The sequence below is a fragment of the Macrobrachium nipponense genome, chromosome 6 (assembly GCF_015104395.2).
Source record: "Macrobrachium nipponense isolate FS-2020 chromosome 6, ASM1510439v2, whole genome shotgun sequence".
Classification (NCBI taxonomy): Eukaryota; Metazoa; Arthropoda; class Malacostraca; order Decapoda; family Palaemonidae; genus Macrobrachium; species Macrobrachium nipponense.
Window position 1 is genome coordinate 130391095 of NC_061108.1, and position 12500 is coordinate 130403594.

At 40.4% G+C, this 12500-nt stretch overlaps 1 protein-coding gene across 1 annotated transcript; it reads right to left on the bottom strand.

Annotated features, from left to right (window-relative positions):
- Positions 1-6160: 6160 nt before the first annotated feature.
- Positions 6161-9580, bottom strand: LOC135216640 (uncharacterized). Its single transcript, XM_064252024.1, has one exon. It carries the CDS (start codon positions 9578-9580, stop codon positions 6161-6163), a length of 3420 nt encoding a protein of 1139 aa, XP_064108094.1.
- Between the last annotated feature and the right edge of the window lie 2920 nt (positions 9581-12500).

Genomic DNA, 12500 nt, shown 5'->3' on the forward strand with positions numbered 1-12500 from the left:
TAGCTAAGGACAATATCGCAATAACACTTATTGTTAGGGGAGCGTAATATGTATGTAGAACATACATAATTGTAGAATAAACATATATGCTATCGTATGAGGAAGATTTTATACAATTTACAATTCAACCAAGTTTCCATCTATTGCATTGTGTAAATAAATGAATAACTAATAAAATAAATAATGAAAAACGATGCACGCAATTTTGGAATACCTTTAACCCAAAAACTTATCCATACGTATGAACAAAACCACTGATAATACCGAGCTTTAAATAAGGTCTGTAAACGCGACAAAATTTTCAGCTCCCAATACACAATAATGTCATTTCAACTGCATGTATCATGAAAGCCATACTAGACAAAAGTTGAAAAAAGCGAATTTGTATAAATGAAATCATAATCATGTACCTTTTAAACGCGCCTACATTAATTTTGTTACATCGCAAACTAACACACACACACACACACACGACTGGTATGTGATAAAAGAATAAAATTTCCGGTTTCAATGAAACAAAACTTTTCATCAGAGGCCAATTAAAATCATAAAAATTACTGACGCTTTTGATGCCGCGGAATCGCAAACGAAGCGGAAGTTATGCTGTCCAATTAATATTAAATCTGAAAGAATAAATATCATTCCACTTGTTACTCGAAATGACTGGAATATAATACCGAAATATTCGCTAACATTTTATATCAAAATGATTAGGGTTAAGTGTCTGAATGTCCCCTCATTCAGATGCTAGTTGGTGGGAAGAACGAAATACAACGTTAGAAGCGTTATTATTGACACTGTTTTGTTTTAGTTCCGTTTTTTGAAGTTAAAAAACAAAATTTTAAAAAATCGATAGTATGCACGAACGAAAAAAATGGCAGCAAAAAAAATTAATAAATAAAATTAAAAATAGTTGGGTAACAAAACTGCAACAACAAAAGTATAGTAAAAAAAAGTGCTTTGTTAAATGACTGCAGAATCCCCAGCACAATGTATGGAGGGGTTACCAGCCAGTTGAAAGATGCCTGTGCAACCATAAGAAACATTAAAATTCCCTCTTAATTTTTGCTCAGCGGCTTCAATCATTCACTCGATCAATCATAAGACGGTTATGGTAATGAGAGCAGAGTTTATATTCCTTACAACAGAGCATCAAACCATTATTCAATATAAAAAATTACTAATTTTATGACGAACACAATTTCCCTGCTTTTTTTCCTGACGACAGAACACCAAATCATTATTCAATACTAAAAATAACCAATTTTATAAGAATTATTTTCCTACTTATTTTCCCTACGACAAAACACCAAAGCCTTTGTTCAATACTAAAAATCACTAATTGTACGACAAGACAATTTTCCTCTCAGTATTGCACATCTAATTTTAGAACCTATTCCTATTCAGATAGACATCTCGGTATAGTCTCTCTCTCTCTCTCTCTCTCTCTCTCTCTCTCTCTCTCTCTCTCTCGTCCTCTCCCTCTCTCCTCTCTCTCTCTCTCTCTCTCTCTCTCTCTCTCTCTCTCTCTCTCCCAGAATAAAGATCAAAGCCGTTCAAGGCTTTCACCCGAAATTCGCTTGAATAATAAGATCGCGAGCGCACTTGTCTGTTCCAGTCATCAGCTTAATTAAGACTTACATTTCACGTGTGAAGTACGACATATAAATAAACGTAAACTAGTTCAGAATGCGGTCTTCTCCATTATTGTAAAATTGAAGTTGAAATCTGGATTTTCCAGGACATCATAAACGAGGGAGAGGACAAGACTAAAATAATTTCGAAATATTTACAACAATGGACAACAAAATTCAGTCAATTTTTGGCATGTCAGCAATCACATTTTTGAAAAATCATTACACATTCTATTTCAAAATTAATGTATTACATTAAGAGAATGAGAGTGAACAAGAAATATCCAAGATAAGACACCTTGTTTATTCGATCGAAGCAATTGAGATTAACGACAGTTTATGAAATAAAATTACTATCAAATATTGTGGCTAGTATGTATATGTATTTTATAAATGCACACCAAAACTATTAAGAAACTCGTATTTCAAAGCTTAAATTTAAACAGCCTAGAGGAAACGACGTAAATTTCACCGGATTTCGTTTGTAACTGATAAGAGAGGCATAATTTTAATAAAGCCAAAGCAGACTTTGCTGAAAACAAATGAATACATGCCAAGTTTCTCCGAACCTTGAATTGATATCTATGACTAAGTGAACATGAATTCGGTAGTTTTGACACGAATTATTCGTATACAGTTATAAACCATTTTTTCCATCTTCCAATCAACTGTTCAGAGTTTATTTGACAATTTGGCCAGTGTTATTTGATTTTGCATTTTATCGCCCCCTTCATTCAATAATTATGGCAAAACACCACTTGCAATCCAGGGTGGTTATTAGGTCGATGGATGAAAGTGACCAAAAATCAGTGACTTTCACTAATATGAGTGGTCTAAAATACACAACCACATAATAGGCAAAAAGCAAAAAAATATTGGTCCAAGTTAATCTGTATTAAAACGCTTAAAGGCCTTAATTCAGGGATGCATCTTAACCTGACCTAACCTTCATATTCCCCAAGGGAAATCTCACAGATGTTTATGGCCGTACAATGACCATTACTGATATCAAATTCTGTGGCGACGTATACAATATTATGGTACTGTCGCACGTGCTAACAAAATACACTAAACTGGACCGAACGGCGACATAGTGATCACCGATCCCTGAATGCGGCCACTTTCCCAAAAAAGTACTTTTAATTCGCTGCCATGAGCATCATTCAAGAGTTGAGGCCCATAAAGCCAGGCAGCACAACGTAACCTCTAAAATCCTCTTGAAGTATGTGTTTTCTCCTAAATTATGAAATAATGGTGTAATTCAAGTTGGTTTTCTAGAAGTGGCACGTTCCGAGATTGGTGGCCTCTACTCGTACAGACAACACAAGCGCTGCCGCTAAAGTAGCCTAGCAGTCCAGTCTTTGGCATCATTATACAAAATAAAGTTGATATACTGGCCACTTGATCCATACTTTATACTAAATTCGTAACCAAAGTGGCAACATTCTAAATAACAAGCACATTTAAATTAGGCACAGGATATTGGTACGGCAGCCATATCTCTGATTCCGATAGATATTGGTACGGCAGTGAATTGCGCATGCGTCAATTTCAGACTTCCTGCCTTACAAATAACATAGTGTAGTGGGGGTACGTCAGATTCTGTAGGTGCCGCCGTATTGCGCTATTGACTTGCTGTAGGTACGACAGTTTGCTAATCATGCAGCAGTCGTACACTGTTGCTAAGAGCTATAGGAACGGCACTAGATGATCAGCGACAGTAGTAATAGTAGTCGAACTGACATGTTTCACTGAACATGTTCAATTCAAAATGTCAAAAAGAAGCACCATACTGTCATCACCAAAGCACCAAATCATTTTGACAGTAATGAAAATATAAAAAAATCACAACAATACTTAAACATACTTATTTTTTTGACAATATACATGAAAAATAAAACTAATCTATCTGTGTACCTCATATCGTATTTGACACTCCTCTGAACCGTGTAATACATCAGTTTTCGCCAAAAGACGGATGTTTTCAGGTTTCAACGAGCTGAAAAAATTACTTTTGCTCCTTTGGTCATTTGCAGCCATAGCCTACTGCAAAAAACGTATTTTTCAGCTGACTTCCTAGAGGCCAGCATTAAGGGTCAAAAGTAATTTGTCACAGACTGGGTTGATGGCTGCGCGGTTGAATGCCTTGGGTAAAGTGGGCGAGGCTTCGTGTTCACCCAGCACGTGTCCCTCCTACAATGCTCTGGGTCCCCAACCCAACAGTCATCAGACCAGCCAGTGGCTCATTTATGCTGGCCTCTAGGAAGTCAGCTGAAAAGTATGTGTTATGCAGCAGCCTATGGCTGCGAATACCCAAAGGGGCAAAAGTAATTTGTCACAGACTGGCTCGATGGTTGCAGGGTTGAATACCTCGAGTAAAGTGGGAGAGGCTTCATGTTCACCCAGCATGACTCCATCCCACAATGCTCTGGGTCTCCAACCCAACAGTCATCAGGTCAACCAGTGGCTCATTTATGCTGGCCTCTAGGAGACCCAGAGCATCGTAGGAGGGACTCGTGCTGGGTGAACACGAAGCCTCGCCCACTTTACTTGAGGTATTCATCCCTCGCAACCATCAAGCCAGTCTGTGACAAATTACTTTTGCCCCTTTGGGTATTCGCAGCCATAGGCTGCTGCAAAACACATACTTTTCAGCTGACTTCCTAGAGGCCAGCAAAAATGAGCCACAGGCTGGCCTCATTACTGTTGGGTTGGAGACCCAGAGCATTGAGAGAGGGACTCATGCTGGGTGAACACGAAGCCTCGCCCACTTTACTCGAGAAATTCAACCCCTCAGCCATCCGGCCAGTCTGCGACAAATTACTTTGACCATTTGGGCATTTGCAGCCATGGCCTACTGCAAAATACGTATTTTTCACTAAACTGCCTTGAAGGCATTGTGAATGAGCCACTGGCTGACCTGATGACTGTTTGGTCGGGGACCCAGAGCATTGTAGGATGGACTTGTGCAGGGGGGACAAAAAGCCTCTCCCACTTTACTCGAGGTTTTCAACCGTGCTGCCATTGAGCCCATCTGTGACAAATTACTTTTGGCCATTTGCAGCCATAGCCTACTGCAAAATACATATTTTTCAGCTGACTGCTAAGAAGGCAGCCTGAATGAACCACTGACTGACCTGATGACTGTTAGGATTGAGACCCAGAGCATTGTAGGAGGGACTTGTGCTTGGGGAACACAAAGCCTCTCCCACTTTACTCGAGGAATTTAACCCCTCATCCATCCAGCCAGTCTGTGACAACTGACTTTTGCCCCTTTGGGCATTTGCAGCCATGGTCTTCTGCAAAATAGACTACCTTGAAGGCACTGTGAATGCGCCACTGGCTGACCTGGTGACTGTTTGGTTGGAGACCCAAAGCATTGTAGGAGGGACTCGTGCTGGGGGAACACGAAGCCTCTCCCACTTTACTCGAGGTATTCAACCGCACAGCTATTGAACCAGTCTGTGACAAATTACTTTTGCCCCTTTGGGCATTTGCAGCCATAGCCTACTGCAAAATAAGTATTTTTCACTAGACTGCCTTGAAAGCATTGTGAATGAGCCACTGGCTGACCTGATAGGGTATTCAATGGCGCAGCCATTGAACCAGTCTGTGACAAATTACTTTTGCCCCTTTGGGCATTTGCAGCCATGGCCTACTGCAAAATACGTATTTTTCACTAGACTGCCTTGAAAGCATTGTGAATGAGCCACTGGCTGACCTGATGACTGTTTGGTTGGAGACCCAGAGCATTGTAGGAGGGACTCGTGCTGGGGGAACACGAAGCCTCTCCCACTTTACTCGAGGTATTCAACCGCGCAGCCATTGAGCCAGTCTGTGACAAATTACTTTTGCCCTTTGGGCATTTGCGGCCATGGCCTACTGCAAAATACGTATTTTTCACTAGACTGCCTTGAAAGCATTGTGAATGAGCCACTGGCTGACCTAATGACTGTTTGGTTGGAGACCCAGAGCATTGTAGGAGGGACTCGTGCTGGGGGAACACGAAGCCTCTCCCACTTTACTCGAGGAATTCAACCTCTCATCCATCAAGCCAGTCTGTGACAAATTACCTTTACCCCTTTGGGCATTTGCAGCCATGGCCTGCTGCAAAATACGTATTTTTCACTAGACTGCCTTGAAAGCATTGTGAATGAGCCACTGGCTGACCTGATGACTGTTTGGTTGGAGACCCAGAGCATTGTAGGAGGGACTCGTGCTGGGGGGACACGAAGCCTCTCCCACTTTACTCGAGGTATTCAACCGCACAGCCATTGAGCCAGTCTGTGACAAATTACTTTTGCCCCTTTGGGCATTTGCAGCCATGGCCTGCTGCAAAATACGTATTTTTTACTAGACTGCTTTGAAGGCATTGTGAATGAGCCACTGGCTATCCTGATGACTGTTTGGTTGGAGACCCACAGCATTGTAGGAGGGACTCGTGCTGGGGGAACACGAAGCCTCTCCCAATTTTCTTGAGTTATTCAACCTCGTAGCCATCAAACTATGCTGTGATAAATTTCTATTCAGTTCTCCTGCAAATAGGTCATTTTGCTTTCTGCCACCAGAATTTCCACACCTTTGCTGCCATTTGCATCAGGTTGACCTTGTTTAGCTTTCATTGCTTCTTTCATTGCTCTGCGTCTCTCCTCCAGTAGTTTCTTACGGGCCTCATTTCGTGCCTTTTGTTCTTCAGAGCAACTTTTTATAGCCTTTTTTGTAACTTTTACTGGTTCCCTCTTCACAAGGCCTTTGGTGACATTATGAGTGGCCTGTGTAAAAATGTCCTCTTTCCATCCATTAGTTTTAAGAACACTTATCTCTTTGAAAAGGTGGTGTACATTATCCACCTGAATGGACACCATGTCCCAGAAGCCAGCCAAATCTTCAGCTATTATTGTGGGTTCCTCACCTTTGGGCCCATCAATATTTTTTTGACATAGGCCTCTGAACTGTTCTATCTTCTGCGATATAAGGAGGCGCGCCTTTCCTATTGCTGCAAGGACCTTTCCTTGTACCTCTTCACTCATCTGTGGTGTGAAGGTTTTCAGGTCAGATTCAGCATTGTTTATGAGGTCTTGTATTCCAGATACCTCATTGTCAACTAACTGTAAGAAATGGTGGCCTTCCTTTAGTTTTACCACTTCCTTTATTTTCTCATTACCTACGGCACCTCCATCGCCCTTTGTCCTTTTGTCCTCCTTTTCACCTGTTGTATTCTCCTGCAAATGGGTTATTTTCTCTTCTGACACCAGAATTTCCACTCCATCCATGTCACCATTTGCTTCAGGTCGAGCTTGTTTCGCTTTCATTGCCTCCTTCATTGCCTTACGTCTCTCCTCCAGTAATTTCTTGCGCGCCTCGTCTCGTGCCTTTTGTTCCTCAAAGCAACTCTTCAAAACTTTTTTCATAGCATTCACTGGTTTCCTCTTTGGAGGGTTTTTGGTGACAATATTAGTCGTCTTTGTATTTTGTTCTTGTTTCCATCCATTAGTTTTAAGATCCCTGATCTCTTTGAAAAGCTCGTGAACATTATCTACCTGAATGAACACCATGTCCCAAAAGCCAGCCAAATCTTCAGCTATTATAGCGGGCTCTTCACCTTTGGGCCCATCTATATTCTGTTGACAAAGGCCTCTGAACTGTTCTATCTTCTGTGAGATAAGGAGGCGCGCCTTTCCCGTTGCAGCGAGGATCTTTCCTTGTACCTCCTCACTCATCTGTGGAGTGAAGGTTTCTAGGTCAGATTCAGCATTGTTTATCAGGTCTTGTAATGCAGAAACTTCTTTGTCAACTAACTGTAAGAAATGGTGGCCTTCCTTTTGTTTTTCCACTTCCTCGGTTTTTTCATTAACTGGGCCACCTTCATCACTCTTTGTCCTGTTGTCCTTTTGACTTGGCAAATTCTCCTGCAAATGGGTTATTTTCTCTTCTACCACTAGTATTTCCATTCCACCTGTGCTGCCGTTTGCTTTCATTGCCTCCTTCATTGTCCTACGTCTCTCTTCTAGTAGTTTTTTGCGGGCCTCGTCTCTTACCTTTTGTTCTTCAGAGCAACTCTTCACAGGCTTTTTCATAACTTTAGCTAGTTTTCTCTTTGCAGGGCCTTTGGTGACATTATTAGTGGTCTGTGTGTTTAGGTCCTGCTTCCATCCATTATTTTTAAGATCCCTGATCTCTTTGAAAAGCTCGTGAATATTATCTACCTGAATGAACACCATGTCCCAAAAGCCAGCCAAATCTTCAGCTATTATAGCGGGCTCTTCACCTTTGGGCCCATCAATATTCTGTTGACAAAGGCCTCTGAACTGTTCTATCTTCTGTGAGATAAGGAGGCGCGCCTTTCCTGTTGCAGCGAGGACCTTTCCTTGTACCTCCTCACTCATCTGTGGTGTGAAGATTTCCAGGTCAGATTCAGCATTATTTATCAGGTCTTGTAATGCAGAAACTTCTTTGTCAACTAACTGTAAGAAATGGTGGCCTTCCTTTTGTTTTTCCACTTCTTCCGTTTTTTCATTCACTGGGCCACCTTCATCGCTCTTTGTCCTGTCCTCCTTTTGACCTGGTAAATTCTCCTGCAAATGAGACATTTTCTCTTCTGTCACACAAATTTCCACTCCATCTTTGCTGCTGTTTGCTTTTATTGCCTCCTTCATTGCCTTACGTCTCTCTTCTAGTAGCTTCTTGCGGGCATCTTCTCTTGCCTTTTGTTTCTCAGAGCAACTCTTCATAGATTTTTTCATAACTTTCACTGGTTTCTTCTTCATAGGGGCTTCGTTGACATTATTAGTGGTGTGTGTATTTAGGTCCTCTTTCCATCCATTAGTTTTAAGAATATTGACTTCTTTGAAAAGGTGGTGTACATTATCCACCTGGATGGACACCATGTCCCAAAAGCCAGCCAGATCTGCATCCATTATAGCTGGCTCTTCACCTTTGGGCCCATTAATATTTTGTTGACATAGCCCTCTAAACTGTTCCACCTTCTGAGCAATGAGGAGGCGGGCTTTTCCCATGGCTGCTAAGACCTTTCCTTGTACGTCTTCACTCATCTGTGGTCTGAAAGTTTCCAGATCAGATTCTGCGCTGTTTATCAGATGTTCTAATTTAGTGACTTCCTCATCCACTATCATTAGGAAATGCAAGCCACCCTTTTCCCGTTCTTTCTCTCCTGTCATCGTTTTCATCAGATCCTTCCTTTCGTTTAGGTGAAATTCAAGGTTGTCTTCTAACGTATGTATTTTCTTATCCATTTCCTCTGCAGTCTTTACTTGTTCAGACTCACATTCGTTTAGGCGTTCTTGGAGTGACTTTCGTTCGTCTTCAAGATTTTTCAGTCTCTTGTGCAGCTCTTTAATACACTGCCTGTCATTCATCAATGCTAAATCTTTTGTAGTAATGAGGGCGTTCAAATAACCTATCTCTTCTTCTTGTTTAACTATTAAGCCTTCGGTTTTGTAATTAATCTTCTTCAGAACTCTATTTTCCTTCTCCAAAACTTCTGCTTCTCCTAATTGCCTTTCAGTCTCCTTGGTTAGATCACGGATCTCTTCAGCATGGGAATTTTTCACAGTACACAAATCCTTTTCCAGATCCTGGATCCTCTGCAAGAGAGCATCCTCTTTTGTAGCCATCTGGGCCTTATCCTCGAGGAGGTTGCAGATCTTCTCGTGAGCCTCCTCCACTTCTTTTTCCAGATTTTGATTAATATCCTGCAAGTTATCTAGCTCAGATGGAATCCTTAGTTCTTCATCGTTAACAGCCGTCTCGCAAGCCAAGTTTTTATCCTGATGTTTCAGGAATAATATGAATAACACTGCAGAAAGACCTCCCAACAGTCCGGCATACAAATTCCTTTGAAGGATACTGCCAAGCGACCAAGAAGGAAGGACTTCCTCCGATATAACTAATAAATCCTCAGCTCCCTTTGCAGGAAGCTGGGCCATCAACAAGTTTGCAAGTCCTCTGAACAGTCCGACAAAAGAGTTCCCCTGAAGGAAACCGCCAAAAGACCAACAAAGGACTACTTGCAATATAAACAATAAATCCACAACTCCCTTTGCAGGGAGCTGGGCCATCAAAAAGATCACAAGTCCTCCTACCAGTCCAACAATACAGTTTCCATGAAGGAAACCGCCAAAAGACCAACAAAGAAGGACTGACAATATGATCAACAATAAATCCACAGGGAGTTGGGACATGACAAAGATCACAAGTCCTGCGACCAGTCCAACAAAACAGTTTCCATGAAGGAAACTGACAAAAGACCAACAAACAAGGACTAACAATATGATCAACAAATCCCGAATTCTCTCTGTAGTGAGCTGAGTCATAGCAAAGTTGCTAACACATTCGACAGTATGGTTAAACATGCTTGCGAATTACCCAACAGGAGGTTTGTCTTATGGGTAGTATTAGAAAAAGCCATGAGCTGTGACGTCGGCTTCTGAAGACTTCTCTGTCTTCTGAAGATTTCCCTTTCATCTGAAGACTTCGGCTCCAGTGATCCAGATTGTCTCCTTCGGCGTTATGCTATAGGCTCCAATGCATGCTTCGGTCTAGACTTCTCTGTCTGAAGATTTTCCTGTCTTCTGAAGACTTCTTCGGCTTCAGCGATCCAGAATGTCTCCTTCGGTGGTATGCTATAGGCTCCAACTCATGCTTCGGTCTAGACTTCTCTGTCTTCTAAGATTTTCCTGTCTTCTGAAGACTTCTTCGGCTTCAGCGATCCAGAATGTCTCCTTCGGTGGTATGCTATAGGCTCCAACTCATGCTTCGATCTAGTGTTCCGAAGTCTCTCTCTCTCTCTCTCTCTCTCTCTCTCTCTCTCTCTCTCTCTCTCTCTCTCTCTCTCTCTCACACACACACACGTACGTACGTATTCGCCCTTGTGCTATGACTAAATACTAACTCGAGGAAACATTTACGCTGAAATATAGAATTTCTTTAAAAACTGGGTGAAAACGAAGACGTGAAGTTCATAGTTCTTCGTTTTGGCAAAAGAATCGGAAATTTCAGATGGAAAATTAAGTATTTCTGTCACGTACATCGGCCTCAACTCTCATGAACGCTATCGTTATTGAAGTCCGTCAATACCTGACGTTCAGTTATGCCTGTGCAGGCAAAACTGAACGTTAATGGGTTCAGTTGTGCCTGCACAGGCCTACTGTACAGGTATAACTGAACGTTAGTGGCGGCCTTTAGACTCAGATATATTGTTATGATTACTAGTGAGATCCAGGGTTGGAGTTATTGTAATCTAATTGAAATGTAATTGATTACAGAATTCCGTGTAATTGTAATTGAATTAATCAGAAGGATATAATTTGTAATTTAGCTGTAATTATAAAATTCAAGTAGTAAGGATTTGGGCTCCATTAGGAGCGATGCGTTGCTTTCTCCATCCTATAGTGAGGTAACCAGAATTCAAGGTCACAGTCTAAGTGTCTCCTAACTATAATAAATATTCTTTTAATATGACCTCCGCTCTTCTATCACATACAATTCTAGAAATAAATCAGCTGGATTTGCTCGCCCCCTGTGCCAAAGATGGGCGTTTACTCTCGCACAGAAATCAGCTGTGATTTGTTGTTGAATAATTGTAATTGTAATGTAATCGCTATATCCAAATGTAATTTACATTTTTTGAAAGTAATTGTAATTCGTTTCCTCAAGTGTAATTACTCCAACCCTGGATGTTAGGCATTTCTACGTGACGCCATTCTCCCATAAAGCAGAGTTCTTTTCTCATTATGATAGCATAGTATTATCGCGTGTGTTAGTAAATAATATTGAAAAATACGAATAATCACGGTCTTTAGTTATAGATTTGGGTAGAATCAGAACCCTTTTCTCGTGTGTGAATGTTGTGTATTATATTCGTACGCTTCGAAATCGTTTAGCTTTTGCGTATTACTGTAGCTAAATTAAGGCTTTTAAGTAGAATTTCAAATACATACCAAGACTTACATGGGCGAAAAGGGTCTGATTTTGTCGCCCTCTTGAAATCTCTTGTGCTTATTTTCAAAAGAAGGAGACGACGACTTTAACGTGACCTATCAAACAGAATGATGCGCTGAAAATGACAAATAAAATAAAAACTACTGAGGGTGAATGATTGCAATTTGGTATGTTTGATGATTGGAGGGTTTGTGATCAAAATACCAAATTGCAGCCCTCTAGCCTTTGTAGTTTTTTTTTTTTTTTTTTTTTTTTTTATAGATCTGAGGGTGGACGGACGGACAGTCAAAGCCGGCACGATAGTTTTCTTTTACAGGAACCAAAATGGACTAAATACAAAAATAATAATAATAAATAAATAATAATAAAATAATAAAATATAATAATAATAATAATAATAAATAATAATAATCATAATACTAATAAAATACTCTACTAGAGACTATCCTTCTGCCTTCATCTTTGTAAACAATACCACCATCGATTCTTGACGTGTCTCCTGAAAACCAATTCCATTACAGTAATTGAGTCCTAATTACGGAACTTCATGGTTAGGCCTTGTCTATAAGCGAGATTAGAACACAAACTATCAATTTATTATTATTATTATTATTATTATTATTATTATTATTATTATTATTATTATTATTATTATTATTATTATTATTGAAGCTGTTTGTTTGCCAAGGCACTGGATCAGGTCGGTCGAATTTTGGAGAATTATTTTGAAAAAATGTGGGAAAATAAATGGTATGTGCTACTGGTAGACCCCTATGGTCATTTTGATGTAAGGATTGCCTAAAAACTCGTAATTAATTCACTTTTTACGTACCTTCTTTCATATTCATTCATCCATCTTCCCGTCCACCTTCTCCTAACAATTGCTTCATACATAGAAGATATCAA